This window comes from Trichosurus vulpecula, chromosome 5 (assembly GCF_011100635.1).
Source record: "Trichosurus vulpecula isolate mTriVul1 chromosome 5, mTriVul1.pri, whole genome shotgun sequence".
Taxonomy (NCBI): domain Eukaryota; kingdom Metazoa; phylum Chordata; class Mammalia; order Diprotodontia; family Phalangeridae; genus Trichosurus; species Trichosurus vulpecula.
The window spans coordinates 211,814,275-211,836,105 of NC_050577.1; the positions used below are offsets into that span (position 1 = coordinate 211,814,275).

The 21,831-nt window shown below is 37.8% G+C and overlaps 1 protein-coding gene across 6 annotated transcripts in view; it reads left to right on the forward strand.

Moving 5' to 3' along the window:
• Positions 1-21,831, forward strand: part of PPHLN1 (periphilin 1) — a 129,610-nt gene that overhangs the window by 1,278 nt on the left and 106,501 nt on the right. For all 6 annotated transcript variants that reach the window (XM_036758920.1, XM_036758924.1, XM_036758921.1 and 3 more), the window contains exons 2-4: positions 2,997-3,024; positions 4,257-4,348; positions 10,343-10,404. In XM_036758920.1, coding sequence (XP_036614815.1) covers position 3,024; positions 4,257-4,348; positions 10,343-10,404 — 155 coding nt within the window. In that variant the 5' untranslated portion in view covers positions 2,997-3,023. The remainder of the gene's footprint in view (positions 1-2,996; positions 3,025-4,256; positions 4,349-10,342; positions 10,405-21,831) is intronic.

The following is a 21,831-nucleotide window of genomic DNA, read 5'->3' on the forward strand; positions in this document are numbered from 1 at the left end:
TTAGAGTTCCTAAATCTTTCAAGGTTGTCCATCTTTACTATTTTGTTGTTGTATAAATTGTTCTCTTTGTTTCAGTCTTCAGAGGTTTCCAGGTTTCTCAAAAACGGTCCAATTCATCATTTCTTACAGGACAGCAATAATGAATCACATTGATATTCCATAATCTCTTCATCCATCCCCCAGTTTATGAGTATCCCCTCAGATTCCTCTTCTTTGCTCTCTGCGCACTTTATGAAGGAAAGTCTACTGGTCTAGTTTGTTGCTGCTTTCTTGGAGATATTGAGTGCTCTCAGAGTTGTCTGATCCAGGGCAAAGTCTGGTGCTGCCTTTTTGGTTTGAAGTCTGCAAGTTCATAACTTGGGTTTGGATTTGAACAAGAGTAGACTGATGCTGAACTTAGCCACTGTCAGCCTGCCCTAGTTATTCCTTTGTAGGCTTCAAATTGGACTAGAAGGTGGAAGTGAGACCCTTTTTTCCTCTGGAGATCTTAGTCATACTGCTGCTGTGTGCTAATGAACTTGTTCCTTGCTAGGACCTACTCCTTACACTGCTGCTTCTTTTTATCAGAACAACACTTGTGAGCACAGGTCTCCTCAATCTATTCTAGATCTGACTCCTGAAACTGGATAGTAAGCAACTGAGATGCCAGGTGACACTTGTACTCTTGCCCTACTACTTACTGTGCTGACATACTCAGCCTGTAGCATGATCCTGTCCAGAACTGTGCCGTCACACCTCTCTTTGTCTCCTCATGCTGACCTGGGCTGGAAAAATGATTCGTTGTGAGTTTTGCTTGGATTTTCCCATTAGGATTCAGCATTTTCTAGATCTTTTTGTAGGGATTTTGCAGGGGAGGATCTCAGACTTCTTTAAAAACTATGTGTGTGTATATACATGCTATTACATACATATGTACACACACATATATTTTTCAACCAGCAAAAATCTGCTTTTTTACTCCTTGACCCCAAATTTTCTCCCTAACTTGAGAAGTAAAGAAAAACAAACCCCATTGCAACATGTATAGTAAATCATAACAAATATCCACAACGGCCCTGTCAAAAAATAACTATGTTCCTTTCATTCTGTACCCTGAGTCCTTTATCTGTCTTATCAGTAGTCAGAAAGATATAGATAAGGGGGCCAAGGGATTCAACAGATATGAGTTGAACTGGTTCACCAAGGAGTAAGATAGGAAAAAGGGGAGAGAGTGGCTAGTGCAGAAGAGATGGTCTAGAAGAGAAATGAGGGGTCATAGGATTGGAGGTCCCAGTGTGGACAAAAAATAGCTTTTGGTAAGGGAAGGCAGAAGGAGAGGTGGAAAGTCCATAAATTAAAATCAAGTGAGATCATTTTTGTACATGATGGAGGAGTAGGTCATGGGAAGTAAGTTGAGGAACTGAGTGCATAGGATGTTGGAGGGAAGGAATGATAAGGCACCTCATTATGCCACCTGAAACTGCTCTCTCCAGAGTTACCAACTCTCTTAGTTGCCACATCTAGTGACCTCTGCTGAATCCTCATTAATCTTTATTTTTCTGCATCCTTTGACACAGAGGTACCAGATGATACTTGTTCTTGCTCCCAGTGCTAGTTCAGGGGTCTCCTGGTTTCTCTTTCGGCATGTTGGGGGTTTATGGCCCTGTGTGCTGTCTCAATTCTTTGGCTGAGAAGAGCCTGATTTGCTATAGTTCATGGGGTCACAAAGAGTTGGATATAACTGAGTGACTGAACAAAAATGGTTGGACTAGATAGCCACTTTCCCAACTCTTGAATTTTGAGTTTGTCTGATTTGTTGATGTAATTGTAGTCGTAGTGTATATTCTCTTGTCTGCTTATTTCACTTTGTACCAGACTGTATAAATCTTTCCTAGATTCCTAATTTATTTCTCACTGCATAATATTATATTGTATTCATGTGCCATAGTGTTTTCAGCCATTGGTCTTTGATGTAAAACTTTCTTTAAAGTTTTTTGCTATGTCTGCAAATATTTTGTTGTTCATTGGTCCTTTGTTTCTTTCTTTGACTTCCTTGAGGTATTTGTCCAGTAATGTTATTGCTGTGTGAGATAGCATGGACAGTTTGGTCATTTTTCTTGCATAATTCCAAATTGAAACTCAGAATAGTTGGTGCACTTCACAGCTTCAACATGATACATCAGTATGCTCTTACCACAGCCCTTCCAATGTTGATATTTCTTTATTTTTCCTCATCTTTGCCATTTTGTTAGGTTGTAAAAACTTAAGAGTTGTTTGATTCCCATTTGTCTTACTGTTAGTCATTTGGAACATATTTTTATGTGGCCATTTTTAGTTTGTAAATCATGACTTCACTGTATCCTTGCAGTGGGTACCTTCTCCACTCTCTATTGCATTCCCTTCCCCTAGAGCGCACCCCCTCACCCCCATTAGATTGTTAATTCCTTGAGGGCAAACTGTTTTTCTTTTTGTATCTCCAGTGCTTACTTCAATGCCTTGGGAATAGTAGATGCTTAATAACTGTTTATTGAAGAAGAAATTTATATTGCTTTGTAAAGTCATGGAATGAAATAATTTATCTACTAAGGGCAAGTCTATATTCAAAATATGAAGGTGAGGGAGGTACAAAGTTAATTGGTTAATTTTGTAATATTGCCACAGAATCATTTTTTGTCTTGAATATATTTAGTGATAGGAAGTATTAAGCATGACTTACTTGAAGGTGAATATATTAAGATGCCAATTTACCTTTGATAAAAAGGAGGATATTTAATATAGTTCAAATTTTTAAATATATCCTTAAATTTTATAAGGTTTTATTCATTTCATTAGTTTTATTTCTCATTCATTTTCATTACAAATGGCCTCCTAGGCCCAGAATCCTGCCTTATGTTTTTAATGCTGTGGAGTTTATGGCAATGTGGATTATACATATTTGTGACTTTTATTTTACATTAACTGTTTAATTCTTTGTATAGAAACAATTGTTTAAATCTGTACTTTTTTTTCTCCTATAGGAGTTTATTGATTCCTGAAAAGATACAAGTAAGTGCTCTTATTTATTTGGGGAGAGGAATTCATTTTAAAGTAGTATTTTTAGTCATATCAAATTAATTATTTCATCCAAGGTTATAGGGTTATTTTAGGTTTTTTTCTTTTTTTTAAAATTTTATTTGTTTGTTTTTAGTTTTCAACATTCACTTCTATAAGATTCTGAGTTCTAAATTTTCGTCCTGTCCTTCCCCTCCCCCTCCCCAAGATGGTGTCCATATAGGCTTATTTTAAGTTTTAATGATGTTTACTTTAAAAAGTTATAGTATAAATGTTTTCATAATCTTCCCATTTCTGGAAAATAAACACAACTATTTTTGAAAAGTTTAAATTTTTTCTAAAATTTTTGGATGAAGGTGGGAAACTTTGACTAATTTTTGTTTTAGAGAAACTTACCCTCCTGTTAAGAGGCCCACTCTTTTTACTTTGCATTTTCTATAAGATTGCTTTAATAGGAAGGTAAATCGTTTATGTTCTTTGCTTGTTTTCTCAGTCTTTCAATTCAGTTCAACAAATATTTACTATTTTAGACCAAATATATACTTCCCACCCAACACTTAAAACAGTATCTCTTGGAAAACAAAAATATACATTTTTTTTAAACATACATTAATAAATAACACTGATTATAGACTTCACTTAAGTTTTCTTTATTCAAACCAAATTTTTTTTTGTTGGGGGAGGGGAACACAGCCTCTGTTCCAACCAATACAGTGTTAAGACATATATTTTGTGTAAGGTTCTATATTGGCTGGGGAGTGGAGGAGTGAGGAGGGAATAAATAGATGACTAACAAATAACTTCTGCCTTAAAGTTTACAATCTAGCAAGGGAAAGAAGGCAAATATACAGATAATTGTAATATAGAATAAAATCTGATCATGCATTGGTTTGTGGATTATATCTGTTTGAGAGCATCAAGGGAAGTTTTATGGGAAGTAGTAGCAGTATATCTGGACCTTGAAATATGGGAGGACTCAAGCAGTCATGGGTGAATGAGGCATATTTCATGGGTAAGCACGTTAACAAAGTTGGGATAGGGTTATACAGTAGTATGATTGAATAGTCTAATTTGGCTGAGTCATAAAGTGTTTAAAGGGGCTGTAGTATAAAAATTGGAAAGGGTAGAGGGCTTTGACTGCTAGGCTAAGGAGTTTATTAAGTAGTTTATCCAATAAGTGTACAAATTATGATTCAGTGGTTCTTTTTTTGTTTTTTATTCCTTAGTGGCATATAGAAGAGATGATATGTGGTCTGAAGGACGCTATGAGTATGACAGACTTCCAAGAGAACGCTTACCTCCTCGAAGTCATCCTGAGGTTAGTTGCTCTTATAAATAGAAAAAAAAATAACTTTTGGAATTTTAATATATTATCATTAAAATTATTACTTTATTTTTCAAAGGAAATGTATTAGTAAAATTCCATAGGATTAAAAAACTCTCTTAAAATAGTGGCTAGATAATAAGTATCATTTGCTTACTTTTCCATTGGAAATAAGGCAATCAGTCATGAAACACAGATGTCTTTCACATAGTGTGAATGTGAGCACTAGTGATAGTATCAATGAATTTTGTTTGTATAATTTTTCAAAATTTCCAAAGAGTTTTCATCATAGTTGTGCTGTGAGACAGGTTGTGTAAGTACTACTATCTCCATTTTACAGAGTGGAAAACTGACATTTGGAGAGGTTGTCATGTCCAGTGTGACAAATGAAATTTTCTGAGACAGTTTCTGTGTAATTAATAATCAATTTATTAATTATGGCTAGTAAATATTTTACAAAATGGTGTCAGTGGTACTCTCGGGAATCAAAGACAAACCTTGGGGAATATTGAATGCTGTTGGAAAAGGAGGTATACCTGAGGGTGGAAATCAGCTCTGATTGGTTAATAATTAGTGAGGGGGTTGACAAGGAGGTAGGCTGAAGACCTTCAGCTCCTCCTGCTGAGGACATAACAAGGCTCACCTACCTCCAGCTATTTGGGCAAAGGCATATATGTCTACCCAGTGAATGAACAATCAACAGTGTTGGGGTAAGAATTCCACCTGGGTAAGATTCTCTTTGTAAAGTCTTCTTGTTGGGGTCCCATGAAAGATCAAAAAGCCTGTATCCTGTGGATTTGGGCAATCTCATCCATCACAATGTCCTTCAGAGACTGACTAAATAACCTACAGGGGCTAGTTTCTGAATGAGGAAATAAAGGCCTTTTCTCTGCCTCTATCTCCTTATCATTTCTTAAATTACAATAACATATATCACATGCTTATATCATAATTTGTTCCACTCCTTTCTTTCCAGTTCTTTGCCACCATGAAAAAATTTTTGGACATATGGCTTCTTTTTCTCTTTCTTTGCTCTCTTTGAAATAGAGACCTTGTAGTTAATGGTATTACTGGGTCAGAGTATGCATAGTTCACTAGCTTTTTGGGCTTAGCTTCAAATTGCTTTCCAGAATAATGTATCTTTTTTCACAGCTTCTCCAGCATTTGTGTCAACTTTGCATTGTTTTAATTTACACTTCTCTTATTGTTAGTCATGTGGAATATTTTTTTCTTTCACATTTCTTCTGAAAACTGTATTTTATAACCATTTATCAAATGGACACACATATTTTAGGCATTTTTATTTTTACTTTCTTGGGTTTAGAAGTTCATTTTCCTTTTGAAGGACAAAGAATGGGGTCTGGAGCTGTGATTTCAGTGGTATGGTGAACTGCTGGCTGAAGAATCTAGTAAACTACTCAGCCTTGACCACAAAGAGGCTAAGTGGCTTAGCTAGGGTCACAGGGCCATTATGTCTCAGAAGCAGGACTTGAATTTAATCTTCCCGATTTCAAGAAAAACTCCATCCATAATGCCATGCTGCATCTCTGAATATATTAGCAGAAAGGTGCCCTTCAGCAGAATTGGGAAATGAGAATGGACACTGTACTTTCATTCATTGTGCCTTTGGATTAAATCCAAGGAAACACAAAGATTTCATTTTCCTTTTGGTTTATTGCCTGTAAGATTAAAAGATTCTTTTTCGCAACAGTAATAATATAGTTGTCATAATCTTTTTTCCTTAAAATTTTAGGTGATTTAAATTGTGTTAAGTGTTTAAGGATTTAGAGTTCACGTTTGTTCTTTCATTGACTTTTAAAAAAAATATTTACTGTTAAAGGCTTTGAACTTTCTAGATGTGTTTCCTGATATTTTGAAGTACTATTTATTGAAACTCTTTGAGGAGTTTAGAAAATTACAGTTGGAAAACTGCTGATACTGTAACGAGATTTAAATTATTCTTTCTATTCTATTATTCTTTCTTTCTTTCTTTTTTTATTTTTGGTGAGTCCATTGGGGTTATGTGACTTGTCCAGGGTCGTACAGCTACTGTCAAGTGTGTGAAGCTAGATTTGAACTCAGGTCCACTACTGCAGGGTTGGTTCTCTATCCACTATGCCTCCTACCTGTCCCTAGACTAGCTATTCTTACAGTTGAGTTTATAGACTCCCAAAAGGTTGTGGATAGATTTTAGGGGAGTCTTACATTTTTTTTCCAATATACTTGATTTTCTTAGTAATATTATGCATTTTATTTTATACTTAAGAACATCATTCTGAAAGGATATGTGGGTTTCAGCAGACTGCTAAGGGAGCCTTTGACATAAAAAAAAAAGAAAATAGGAAAAAATTGTTGATCAGATTGAATCTTTTTAAAAGCTATTGGATGAATTTCAGTGATGTTGCTTAAGAAATATGTTGGGATTGATTGAGGAAACATGGTCACATCCTGTAGTTTATTAATTGCAAGCCAGTTTGGGACCAAGGGATTTGAGGTGAGGGTCAAGCCAGGAGGAACTATTCCAGCCAAATTCTTGAGAAAGAATTTCTTTAGGAGTGTGGAGAGTATTTTGGATTCAGTCTCTTTCCTATCCAATCCCTTGACCAGAAGACAACCTTGTAAATTTTGAGGTTTAAGAGGATTTTGGATTAAGGACATCTTCCCCAGTATTGCCCCAGTTAGTTAGCAACAGTATCTTCAAGACACAGGAGTTCAGCAAAAAAAAAAAGCTGCGCCATATCTAAGGGGGATTTAGTGAGTTGTACACAAAAGGAATTCTTGGCAACTAGGAGCTACCCTTTTGTTGCATATATACTCTAAGTTTGACTTCATTTTCCCCAGAACTCTGTTCTAGTAGGAAAGTATATCACTGATTTTTCAGAGGAGAAGGATGGTTTAGTAGCAGTACTTCTTCCTATACCAATTTAGTGGATACTTCTTTCTAAAAGCTAATTAAATTTGCCTGATTAATTGATGTTAACTGATAATCACGTGGAGAGGGCTGGTGTCTGTATATAAGACCTTACACTCACCTCTGCCAAACCTTCGTTAGTATCCCTGAAAGGCAGTTTGCAAGTGTATCTTTGTGTTTGGAATAAGATCCTCAGTGTTTACCAAAGAGCTGTATATTGAGTTCAGAGTCGTCAGACATGATTGCTGCATGCTGGGTTCTGGCATTACCAAAAAAAAAAAAAAGCAAACCCCAAACCTCTCAAAAAACCTAACAGTCTTTTAAGGGATAATTAGCCATGTTTTAACAATAGTGCTATTTGCCACTTTTGTTGCTGTGTAATACCAACAACACCAGCACATGGGAGGGCTGCTAGCACAGCTTCTTTGATCTGCTTTTCTAAGGAAAGTGACTTTAAGGGGTTTGCAATCTTACTTTAATTAAACATGCATAAATCATTCATGTAGTTCAGGGGAAAAAGTCAGCACCCTGAATTTCACAGCAATTACAAACAGAAAATATAAGCAGATAAACCTACAGGCTTCTGTCAGACCATAGCAATGAGTACATACATAGCTGCCAGGGAAAGAAGCACCAACATCTGGCCACCCAGAGTCTCGTCTGGCCAAATCACTAACACTCTTCCAGCGAGTGTGCCCCCAATGCACAGTGCTGGCCTCAGAGTATATATATATATATATATATATGTATGTATGTATGCATGTATGTGTGTGTGTGTGTATATATATACACACACACACACACACACCCTTTTTCAGAGTCAGAGAGCTTCATAACTCTCAAGCGCTTCATACCTCTAATCTAATTTAATTTGTGAGAGCAGTGAGCCTTGCTAGAAACAAAGGCAAGACTCAATCAAAGGCACGCGATTGCCTTAGTGCTGAGAAGGACTCCAAAACAAGAGATAACAAAAAGTCCCACTTTGCTTGCCATTACACATGTTAAAATAAGTATGGTAGGAGATACAGTGCTAAGCAGAAACTCCTGTGACAGGAAGAGAGGAAACAAAGATCACTTTTCTTTCAGGGCATTATTACAGAAGACTTCAGGTAGGCGATAACACCCATAGGAGGTCTTTTAGGATGGAAAGAACTTTTACCTTTTTAGAAATTGCTAAAAATGTAACTAAATGTCACTCAATGTAACCAAGTTAGTTTTATTGTAATTCTTATTTTAAGCAAAAACTTCTTCCCAGACTGCTTTCAGGAGAATGGATTTTTGGTTTTTAGAGTTACAGATATGTTTCAGAAATTCGGCCAGCAGCTGCTGTGGGGGTGTAAAAACCAACAACAACCAGAACACAGAATGCTGCAAGCCCAGGTTCTTTTGATCTGCTTTACTAAGGAAAGCAACATTAAGGGGTTAATAATTTTACTTTAATCCAACATACAAGTATCATTTACTCAGCTCAGGGGGAAAAGCCAGCACCCTGAGCTTCAGAGCAAATACAAACAAATTACAAACATCAACAGAGAGACCTTGTCTGATTCAAATCTCAATTCATAGTTACCAGGAAAACCATCAACATCTGAGTTCAATCAGAAGGCCCTTAGAGTGGCTGCCCAGAGTCCCGTGCCTCCAAGAGTGAGAGCCTTAAGCAAATAGCTCTGTCTTCCCTTTTTATGCATTCTTTAGCCATCATCAAACGTCATCTGAGCAACCAGAACTTAAGCTCTTACTATTGGCCCTGGAGTTAGCAACTCCCCTTAGGACGCACATGACCTAAAATCATCACAAAAATGTGACTTAAACCCACGTGGTCTAACAGCCTCTGATGTCACAAACATGTCACTCAAACCCATGTAAACTAGGCTTTCCCTTGAGGCAAGGGGGTCATCAAGGACTCCTAATTTAATCAAGGAAACAAAGTCCAAACTCTTCAAGGGCACTTGGTTGAATAAGTGCTAAGAGCCCATCTTGATTCCCAATACAAGATAATAGAACCTGGGGTATGGGGTGAATAGTTTCTTTAGTGCTAGTTACTTCAGTTAAGGCAAATTGGAATTTGTAAAGGCTGCAAACAAGATTGAGTTTGATGTCAGTGCACTTTGTCTTTCCTGCTTGGTTAAGCAACTGTTTTTATTATTTGTTGTTATTGTTTTTTCTTTATGAATTTCCAGGGCTTATGTTAGAAAGTAAAGATGAGTATTTTAGATTTGTATGTTATTTTAGTAGAAGTGGAATTTAGAATTCATGCATTTGGCTGACACATAAGTGATTGATGCTTTCAGGTTCTACTTAGTTTTAATTGTAGCTGAGAAAGGGAATGATCACGTAAAAAGGAGAAAGTAGTAAGTTCATTATAGGATTTAAACCTGAGAAAGATTGGAATCAATCATCAAAGGAAAGGTCAAATAAAAGGTCAGAAATAATACTTGAGAAAATATACTTAGGCATTGACCTGAAACAAATTAATATTTTTGTGCTAGCAGCTTGTCTTGGACAGAGAATAGTTGTAATGATGATGATAGCATCTGTGTAGTACATCCTATGTGCTAGACACTGTGCTCAATGATTTACAAATATTATCTCATTTGATCCTTACAACAACTCTAGGACGTAGGTCCTATTATTATACTGAGTCAAACAGAGAGTAAAAAGAATAAGCCAGCATTGGGTAGCCCTAAACCTCTCTTTTCAGCCAGCCTTCTCTTTTAGTTGTTAAAATGTTTTACCTATAAATCTAAGGCAAATAAACATTCAAAAAGTGGCTTTTTGCTTTCTTCTGAAGATATTTTTGGTTTTAGCCACTGAGGTTCATAGATTTAGAATGAAAATGGACCCTTAGAGGTTCCCCGCACCCCCCCTCTTCCCCTCCCCCCCCATCAAGTCTAGCCATCAGGCCTTTTGACTCCAAATCTAGCACAGATTTTCAAATATGTTTAACAGTTTATCTAAAACAGTTCCAGTCATAGTTTTAGTTTCATAGTCATATTCTACCTATGCTTAATCAAAATAATTTGAATGTAATATATTTAAATATCCAAATGTGTAACAAGTATCTTTTTATGTTACAGGATGAGCCCAGCTATCGATGGCCAAGGGATGATCATCCCATAAGTAGACAGCCTGACTATAGGTAAAAAAATAAGAAAAACTTCTGTTAATGTAACTTCTTCCTCACCTGTTTTGTATGTTTTATTAGGTTTTATTTCTGGTGATTAGCATCTGAATATAAATTTCAGGTAGCTAAAATGTCTTTTATTGGTGTTATGATTTTTTTCATGCAACAAGGATTTAATATATTCCTTCTTATACTAGTAGCAGTAGCACTGTGCAGAACATCCATGAATGTTTTCCATCACATAAAGTATTTTAATAACTACATGTACATTTTTTATATAATCTCAAGAAGCTTCAAAGAATTAGTTGATGGTCTTTTCTCTAATTGTTCATGAACAGGAACTTCTAATCATCCTCTCTTCATTTATGCTATTAAAAAAAATCCAAAGAATTGTATAGAACATAGTCAAACTTTTTCATATTTTTAATACTCTGCTATATATGTGACCTTGGAGCAACTAGTAATACATACCTCAGTAGACCTCAGTGTCATTAGTGTGCTAAGACTAAAGGTTTAAACCATTCGTTATCTAGAAAACACACTTATTGACAGTGAATCATTCTCTATCAGTCATATCACTTGAAATTTTTACAGAAAGAGAGAGAGTATGTGTGTGCGTTAGTGTGTGTGTTGTGTTTATGATAGACATAGTGCTTGGTATGTAGTATGAATTTAATTGATTGATCATTTGATATCAGAAGCATAGTGAATAGAGTTCCTGTTCTGTAGCCAGAAGGACTAGGGCTCAAGTCCTACCTCTGATACATCTAAGACCCATAAAAATTCAAAAAGTGAATTTTTGTTTTCCTCTGCAGATAATTTTAGTTTCAGCAAGTGACATTCATAGATTTAGAGGTATAAGGGATATTAGATGTCTTCTGATCCAGTGTCCAGGCTCTTTGACTCCACATCTAGTGCTGATTTTCAGATATGCTTGAGTTATCTAAAATAGTTCCAATCAGGCATAATTTATTCATAGTCATATTTTACCTTTGTTTAATCAAAATCATTTTAATATATACCAGCTTGGTTGAGTCATGGAATTTGAGCAAATAATGCTCAAAACATGAAGATGTCCATGTTAGGGTTCCTTTAGTCTTGTGGTTGTGCAAGTAAGCTCTGTAGCTGGTAAACAAGTATTAACCATTATATTAAAAGCTGGGGGCCTGTTATAGGGCCTTCCTATTACAATCTATATTCTTATGCAACTTATACAAAATATGGGTTAAGAATAATTAGATGACTTGTGGAACTGAGTGTTGTAAACTAAAAATAAAAAATAAATTAAAAACAATAATTAGATGGCCAACTAAATATGTATTACTAGATGAATATAATAATATAATTTCTAGCAGTCATTACCCCTTATGAAATCATAACGAACACACTGATACTGAGTAGGGTTTAAGTCTTCAAAGAGTCAACTTTCTCATATCAAAAAGAGGATGTAAACCTATGTCATCTAACTCCAAAATCAGTGTTTTTTGCCTCTGTAGCTAATATGAGGTTTTTGAGGGTATCAATAAATATTTATTATTAAGCACCTACTGGAGGCAACTAGGCCTGGAGTCAGGAAGACTTATATTCCTGAATTCAGATGTGACCTCACACACTCACTAGGTGTATGAACCTAGACAAGTCACTTAACTCTGTTTGTTTCAGTTTCCTCATTTGTAAAATAAACTGGAGAAGGGAATAGCAAACCACTCCAGAATCTTTGCCAAGAAAATCCCAGTGGGGGCAGCTAGGTGGCACAGTGAGTAGAGCATCAGCCCTGGAGTGAGAAGTACCTGAGTTCAAATCCGGCCTCAGACACTTGACACATTTACTAGTTGTGTGACCTTGGGCAAGTCACTAAACCACAATTGCCCTGCCTTCCTCCCTGCAAAAAAAAAAAATCCCAGTGGGGTCACAGAGTCAAACATGACTGAAAAATGACTGAAGGTGCCTCTTAAGTGCCAGGTACTGTGCTAAATGCTGGTGACACAAAAAGGAGACAAAAGACAGTCTTTGGCCTCAGGTAGCTTAAAGTCTAATGAGGGAAATGTCATTTAAACAAACAATATATGAAACAGACTTATGCAGGATAAATAGAGCGTATTGTTTATAGTGGGGTATAAGACACAAAGTTTTATATATATGTATATGTATATATGTACTAAAAAAAAGTTTTATAAGGTTTAAAGGTGATAGGCTTTACAGAGGAGGTAACATTTTAGATTTGACCTTTAGATGGATAGGAATTTAGCCAGTAAAGGAAAGAATTTAAAGGAAGTATTTAAGGCATAGGAGATAGTGTGAACAAAAGAACAGGCTGGAAAAGGCAGAAATTACTGGAGGTAGAGGAGAATGAAAGAAAGTAAGATCAATTTATTTGGAGTGTAGAATACATGAAAGGGATTACTATGAAGTAGAACTTCAGAGTAGGTTGATAGAGGGCCTTGAATGCCCCGCAAAGGAGTATAAATTTTACTTGGCAGGTAGTAGGGAGTACAAACTACATATTGGAATCTCTTCTTATTTTGCATGTGAGTGATAACTAGGCAGAGTAAAGAGGAATCAAACATACATGCTTTCTTTTTTTCTTGAAACTCCAAAAGGTCATATACACTTAAGAAGAATTTTAACTATTAAACCTGATCTTTAAAGTACTATTCTTATTATTAAAAATATGAATTGTCAGTGTTACCAAATGGTCAGATAAATTTCAGAAGTTAACTGCTTTGTTTTCCTTGGGAACATCTTAATTTTTTATTTTTATTTTTTTTTTATTTACATCTAACTTTATTTGCATAAGAAGTGTTTTGTGTTTATATTCCTAGGATTCCTGTGTCTCATTTGGCAGGTATATTCTCAGGCATTTTATACTGTCTATTTTTTTTCCCTTCATTTTCTTTTTTTTTAAATTTAATTTATTTAATATATTTAGTTTTCAGCAGTGATTTTCACAAGTTTGAATTGCGAATTTTCTCCCCATTTCTACCCTCCTGCCCACTCCAAGGTGGTGTATATACCGGTTGTCCCTGTTCCCCAGTCAGCCCTCCCTTCTGTCACCCCACTCCCCTCCCATCCTCTTTTCCCTTCCTTTCTTGTAGGGAAAAATAAATTTCTACGCCCCATTGCCTGTGTATCTTATTTCCTAGTTGCATGCAAAAACTTTTTTTTTTTTGTTTTTGAACATCTGTTTTTAAAACTTTGAGTTGCAAATTTCTCTCCCCTCTTCCCTCCCCACCCACCCTCCCTAAGAAGGCAAGCAATTCAACATAGGCCACATGCGAATCATTATGTAAAACCCTTCCACAATACCTGTGTTGCAAAGGACTAACTGTATTTTGTTCCTTCCTAACCTATCTCCCTTTATTGAATTTTCTCCCTTGATCCTGTCCCTTTTCAAAAGTGTTTGTTTTTGATTACCTCCTCCCCCTATCTGCCCTCCCTTCTATCCCCCTTTTTTATCTTCTTCCTTTTTCTTTCCTGTGGGGTAAGATACCCAATTGAGTGTGTATGGTATTCCCTCCTCAGGTCAAATCCACTGAGAGCAAGATTTACTCATTCCCCCTCACCTGCCCCCTCTTCCCTTCCTACAGAACCACTTTTTCTTGCCACTTTTATGTGAGATAATTTACCCCATTCTATCTCTCCCATTCTCCCTCTCTCAATATATTCCTCTCTCATCCCTTAATTTGATTTTTTTTTTAGATATCATCCCTTCATATTCAACTCACCCTGTGTCCTCTGTGTCTCTCTCTCTCTCTCTATATATATATATGTATACACACACACACACACACACACAGAGATACATACATACATACACACACACACACATATATATACACATACACACACACACGTATATGCATATTCCCTTCAGCTGCCCTAATACTGAGGTCTCATGAATCATACACATCCTCTTGCCAAGTAAGAATGTAAACAAAACAGTTCAACTTTAGTAAGGCCCTTGCAGTTTCTTTTTTTTGTTCTTTTTCTTGGTTACCTTTTCATGCTTCTCTTGATTCTTGTGTTTGAAAGTCAGATTTTCTATTTAGCTCTGGTGTTTTCACTGAGAAAGCTTGGAAGTCCTCTGTTGTATTGAAAGTCCATATTTTGCCTTGGAACATGATATACTCAGTTTTGCTGGGTAGGTGATTCTTGGTTTTAATCCTAGCTCCACTGACCTCTGGAATATTGTATTCCAAGCCCTTCAGTCCCTTAATGTGGAAGCTGCTAGATCCTGTATTATCCTGATTGTGTTTCCACAATACTCAAATTGTTTCTTTCTGGCTGCTTGCAGTATTTTCTCCTTGATCTGGGAGCTCTGGAATTTGGCAACAATATTCCTAGGAGGTTTTTATTTGGGATCTTTCTGAGGAGGCAGTCTATGGATTCTTTCAATTTCTATTTTGCCCTGTGGGTCTAGAATATCAGGGCAGTTCTCCTTGATAATTTCTTGATATCTAGGCTCGTTTTTTGATCATGGCTTTCAGGTAGTCCAATAATTTTTAAATTATCTCTCCTGGATCTATTTTCCAGGTCAGTGGTTTTTCCAATGAGATATTTCACATTGTCTTCCACTTTTTCATTCCTTTGGTTCTATTTTGTAATATCTTGATTTTCATAAAGTCACTAGCTTCCACTTGTTCCAATCTCGTTTTTAAGGTAGTATTTTCTTCAGTGGTCTTTTGGACCTCCTTTTCCATTTGGCTAATTCTGCCTTTCAAGGCATTCTTCTCCTCATTGGCTTTTTGGGGCTCTTTTGCCATTTGAGTTAGTCTGTTTTTTAAGGTATTGTTTTCTTCAGTATTTTTTTCAGGTTTTTTTTTGTTTCTCCTTTAGCAATTCATTGACTTGTTTTTCATGGTTTTCTCGTATCCTTCTCATTTCTCTTCCCAATTTTTCCTCTACTTCTCTAACTTTCTTTTCCAAATCCTTTTTGAGCTCTTCCATGGCCTGAGACCAGTTCATGTTTTTCTTGGAGGCTTTTGTTGTAGGCTCTTTGACTTTGTTGACTTCTTCTGTCTATATGTTTTGGTCTTCTTTGTCACCAAAGAAAGATTCCAGAGTCTGAGATTGAATCTGAGTGCATTTTCGCTGCCTCGCCATGTTCCCAGCCAACTTAATTGACCCTTGATTTTTTCAGCAGGGTATGACTCCTTGTAGAGTAAAGAGTACTTTATTCTAAGCTTGAGGGGATGTGCTGTTGTTTTCAGAGCTATTTCTGTACAGCCAGCTCTGCCACACCAGCACTCCTCCTTCTCCAAGAACTGCCAACCGGGACCTGATGCAAATCTTGAGCAGGCTGTGCACTCCTGCTTTGATCTGCCACTTAATTCCTTCCACCAGGTGGGCCTGGGGCCAGAAGCAGCTGCAGCTATAATTCTGTAGCTGCACCACCCCCACTGCCCCCAGGGTGGTGTCCTAACCTGGAACTCCTTCCACTCTGTCCCCTGCAGCTTTTCCCACTAACTTTCTCTGTTGTCTTTGGTGTTTGTGGGTTGAGAAGTCTGGTAACTGCCGCAGCTTACTGATTCAGGGTGCTAGGGCCTATTCCACCTGGCTCCTGGTCTGGTTGGTCCTGCTGCCACCCACGCTGGGCTCTGCTCCCCTCTGCTCCCAGCTCTGTGCGCGATAGACTTCACCCAGCGACCATCCAGGTTGTCCTGGGCTGGAGCCCTGCTTCCCTCTGCTATTTTGTGGGTTCTGCAGTTCTAGAATTTGTTCAGAGCCATTTTTTTTATAGGTTTTTGGAGGGACCTGACAGGGAACTCACGCAAGTCCCTGCTTTCCAGCCTCCATCTTGGCTCCTCCCCCCTACTTGAACCCCACCCTCCTAATGCTTGATCTGTATACCCTTCTAAGAGTCCCTTGTTATCCTATCCATTTGCCCTCTCCTAGTTCTCTGTAAGTTAAGAATACTTTTATAACCTTCTACATGTATATTGTTCCATGCAAAACCTGCAGGGTCAGCTTACTCCTCTGTTCTGGAACTAAAACCAAAGGCTCCATAGCCAACAAGCTCTCTACTCTTTGCAGCTGCACTCAGTAGAATTTCCTTGCTCTTTGTACCCCACAACACCAGCCTGGTACTACATTTGGCATCCCTGCAGAGAGTCCTGCAATCTTCCTCAGTGAACTGTCCAAATCCTCTTACTGTCCAAGAGATCAAAGTTCCTGAAGTTGAGGCTGCTGCCCACACAGCTTCCCCCATTTTTTTTTTTTTTTGGTTGATTTGGAGGTATCTTCCTGGAGGTATTTGTCCTTTAATTAGTTCAGACCACCACCCAGCTAGGTCAAGTCTTTTCTAATGTCTTTTAAACTTGTTTTAGGCTGACAAATGCTATATCCAGACTTTTACTTATTTTTGCTCTTCGAGTTTGCTTTGAGGCATTTTTTTTTTATTTTTTTATGGGCAAACTTAGGAGAGTTTGGTAACTTCTTGCCTTAGTTTGCCATCTTCCCAGAGTCCTTCAACTTTTTTATTTTTATCCAGTGATTGTCAGTCAGTGAACATTTAAGTCCTTACTATGTGTCAGGCATTGCACTAAGTATGGGATACAGAGAAGAGGCAAAAGACAGTTTTACCCTCAGGAAGTTCACAATCCATTGGGGGAGACCAGAAGCAAACAAATACATTAAAAAACCCTACATATAAGATAACTAGGAAATAATTATTAAGAGACGGAAGGCATGAAGGGGCAGGTAATTGGTACAGTGGATACAGTGCAGAGTCTGAATTCATAAAAAGCCCTCTTCCTGAGTTTAATTCCATTTTCAGATGCTTTTAGCTGTGTGACCTTGGATACGTCCCCTAACCCTGTTTGCCTCAGTTGCTCATTTGTAAAATGAGCTGGAGAAGGAGATGACAAACCATTTGTAATGGCTAGCAAAATGGGACTTCTTACTGTTTTTTTCTTTTGGAGTGCTGCTCAGTACTAAGGTATTGAAGTGCCTTTGTTTGAATCCAGAGTCTTTGATTGAATCAAGAGTCATTGATGACCTATTTAAGTCACAAGAAAGCCTAAGTCACATGAGTTTGAGTTAGGTGGTTGTAACACCCACTGACCCTGAAGAAGTGTATATATACTCTGAAGTTAGCATTTTGCTTTGGGGGCTCACTTATTGGAAGAGTGTTGGTGTGATTTGGCCAGATGAGACTCTAGGAAGAGGTTAAGGAGCCCCCTGGCTTTGAAAACTCAGATGTTGGTGCTTCTCTCTCTGGTAACTATGTATTGCTATGGAGAGACAGAAGCCCTGTCTGGTGATTTGTGTTATTTGCCCTGTTTCTATAATTTCTGTTTTTAATTGCTGTTTGTATTTGCTCTGAAGTTCAGAGTGCTTTTTCCCCTGAACTAAGTGATATCATTATATATGTATGTTTAATTAAAGTGAGATTGTAAACCCCTTAGTGTTGCTTTCCTTAGAAAAGCAGATCAAACTACCTGTGCTTGCAGCCCTCCTGTGTGCTGGTATGGAGGTGTGTCTTACACCTCCACAGCAGCTGCAAGTGACGTCGTTACACCATTCCAGTATCTTTGCCAAGAACACCACAAAAAGGTTTTGAGGAGTTGGACATGACTGAAATGACTGAATAACAACAAAGGTAGTAAAGGTTTCTTATACAAAGTGGGATTCTAGTTGGGACTTAAAAAAGCCTGGAAACCAGGAAATAGAGATAAAAAGGGAGAACATTCTGTTCATGGGATAGCCAAACAAAATGCCCAGAGCTGAAAGGCAGCATGTCTTGCTCATGGAATTTCCAGGAGACCAGTATCACTGTATTGAATAGTACATGGCAGAGAGTAATGTGTAAGAAGTCCTGGAAAGTTAGGAGGGAGCAAGGTTATGGATGGCTTTGACCCTCCTAACAGAGCACGGAAGGCTTTGCATTTGATTCTAGATATGATGGGAGTCACTGGAGTTTATCGAGAAGATGGAATGGCACAGAGTTGGACCTGAGCTTTAGGAAAATCACTTTGGTGGCTGACTGGAAGATGGATTGGAGTAGGGCTACTAAGAGACCCTTGAGACAGGCTAGTGCAGTGGTCCAAGACTGAGGTGTTAAAGGCTTGCACTAGAGTGGTAATGGTGTTAGATAAGAGATGAAAGTGTGTTGGAGAGATGTTGCAGTGGTATTATCAATAAACCTGGGCAAGAAATTGGATTTGTTGTGTGTGAGAGAATTTGAAGTTAAGAATGATCACTACAGTAGGAGCCTCTAGGAACTTGGAGGATAGCTTTGCCCTTAACAGTATTAGCATATGTATTAGGAAGTTAGGAGGTGGGGAGGGAAGGATAATAGCATCAGTTTCAGCTATGTTGAATTGAAGACATCTACTAGATATCCAGTTCAAGATTTCTGAAACACAGGTGGAGATGGGAGGCTGGAAGTAAGCAGAGTAGTTAGGCCAGAGAAGTAAATTTGAGAATCATCAGTATAGAGATGGTAATTAAATCCATGGGAATTCATCCAAATGAAGTAGTATAGAGGGAGAAATAAAGAGGGCCAGGTCAGAGCCTTGTAGGACACCTAAGTTTAGAGGGCATAACTTAGGACTTAGATGAGCATCCTGCAAAGGAGACTGAGGAGCAGTCTGATAGATAGGAGAACCAGGAAAGAATGCTGTCCTGAAAATGAAATGGTACCAAATAGCTTTGGTGAATACTGCTGTGTTATATAGTTTGAGATCTGGTGTCACTAGTGTCCTTTCTTCCCACTTTTCATCTATTTTGTTAGCAAACTAGCACTTTCCATTTAAACGCATGGTTTTCATGACAGTTATTCCTTGGTACTTTAACTTCTTTTTTTCCGTGTACGTTTGCAGTATTTTTTTTCTTCTATACAGTTACGTAACCAGGAACAGTTAACTTAAGTTCCTCAATCTCTATCTCATCATCAGCAGAAGGTACCCTTGTTTTCCTGTATCCTTTTACTCCTCATGGTCAGCCTTTTCTCAGTGATGTTCATCAGACTTGGTGAACCGAGAAAAAGCCTTTCGTAAGAATAGGCCAGGCTAACTTTTGAAACCTGTCTGGCTACTTGTCAACACTGCCAATCCATATTTTAAATAATAAGAGTACTAATGTAAAGGTTAGGTTTAATAGTTAAGCTGATAATGGGTCTTGCCTCCTGTGCCTCCAGATAATTTTGTTGGAGGGGAAGGCAGGCCTGGAATTCTCCTATGGCCTGGGTATAATTTTCGTATTCAGACACTCACTTTCCCAGGTTCAGGTTGAGCTACATTTAGCTGTGCTTCCTTCTTTTCCTGACTTCTTAAAAATTATTTTTGCTAGATCAGAAATTCTCTGGGTTACTTGGACTGAGACTTTTCTTTTTGTTTTATCTTTTAGGAAGTGATCTGTGAATTCTTTCTATCCTCACTTCACTCTTCAGTTCTAAAGCAGAAGGGCAATTTTTAATTCTTATTTTCCCTGTTTTCCAGGCCAGTTGTTTTCAATGTGAGATATCTAATTTTCTCTTTTATTTTTTCAAAACTTTGAATTTATTGTAATTTTTTTTTTATCTCATGCGATCATTGAGTTCTGTTTGGTCTATTTTAGTTTTTAGCGACTCTATCTCTTGGGTACCACTTTCTTCTAAGCTATTTATTCTTCCAGTTTTTTCAGAGATTTCATTTCATTTTTTATTCGTTTTGTTTCTTCTAGGTATTCTTGAAGTCCTGGTGGAAAATCCATTTTTTCTTTGAGTCTCTGCTTACAGTTGTCAATTAATCAATAAACATTTAATAAATACCTACTATGTGCCAGGCACAAAACAGTATGGAGTTGCTTGCTCTAAATCTGCAGTAACTTTTTTATACTGATTGGAGTCTTTATAAAACTTACTCATCTTTTCAGTTTTACTTCTTAAATTGGGACTTTTGCTGTGCTTTTGGGTGGAGTGGTCAGCTCTGTTTGGTCCCCTTGATTCCTGTGTTGACTTTCACCTCCAGGTTCAGTCCTCCTATCCTTGTCCCCTTTCCCCCTATTTTTTGAGATTCAATGTCTCAGATGTTCAAGGACATCACCAGCTTGTAATAATAATAATAATAATAATAATAATAATAATAATGACATTAAACTTATAATTATATAGTACTTTATGCTTTACAAAATGCTTTACAAACATTATCTCATTTTATCCTCATGACATAACCTTCAGAGGTAGATGCTTATTATCTCCATTTTCCAGATGAGAAAATGGATTTAATGTTTGAGACCTGATTTGACTTCAGGTCAAGCTTCTAGGATCTGCTCTCAATCCATTGAGCTACCAGCCTGCCTCTCTAGAGTCTTAGTTCATAGTGTCAGGGTCCTCAGACTTCATGGGCTTAGGCTGTCCCTGTCTGAGCACTATCATTGGTGCCTATACCTATTTGTCAGTGCTTCCAAAGCTGCCTCTTGATAAAGATCCTTACAGGCTACACAACTCCCTGGCCTGGCCCGACCTGGCTTTGATCTAGTTGAAATGAGGGGACCTCTGCCTGGAGGATGGTAGGGCAGTGGTGGTGGGGTTCAGTTGTTGCTGGGTAGGGAGGCCCTGTGCCTCTGTATATCCTAAAGGATGAAATTCAGAAGCAAACAGCAGTGCTTTGATTCACATCCACGAGCAGAACAAGATCTCATTTCCATCATCTCTTCCATCTTGTAGAGGAATAACTGGGGCAGGAATCCCCAAAAAAGGGGGTTCCTATTCTAAAATTCAGAATCAGCAGAGCTCCAGCTGAATAGTAGGGACTGAGTTCAGCAGCATTTTGTTGTTGCTGTGACTGAGACCTATGTCAGGAACTTGTAAAGCTCAGACCAGGAGGGCAACTTTTGCTCTGGTTTACACACTTTGAGATTACTGAAAGGTTTGTGATGTTTAAAAAGCTCAGGATACATAGTTTCTGGGTAATTTAATCATTTTATTAATGATGCCAGCATGTTTATTAATAAAAGGATAGTCATTTGGCCATCTCTCTTAGACCAAAGACCTCTCTTGGTGGTGGGCATTCACAGTTTATATGCCTTTGGAAGAGTAGGTGTTCCTGAGGGGGACCATCAACTGTGATTGGTCAACAATCAGTGAGAGAATGAATATTACAGTGAGAGGATGGGCTATATTACAGTGAGGGTCTTGGGGTAATGTGACTTGGATCACTCAAATCTTGGTCAAAAAGACTTATCGGAGCAGCTAGGTGTCACAGTGAGTGGAGTATCAGCCCTGGAATAAGGAGGACCTGAGTTCAAATTTGGCCTCAGGCACTTGACACACTAGCTGTGTGACCTTGGGCAAGTCACTTAACCCCAATTGCCCTGCCTTTCCCCCTCCTCCAAAAAAAAGACTTATCAATTTCCATATTACCTGTCTGATAAAAGGGAGAATCAAGATTTTTCAGACCTGAGTAAACACAGTGAGCAGGAATCCTCTCATTTAGAATTTCTTTTACCGTCTGATTAGAT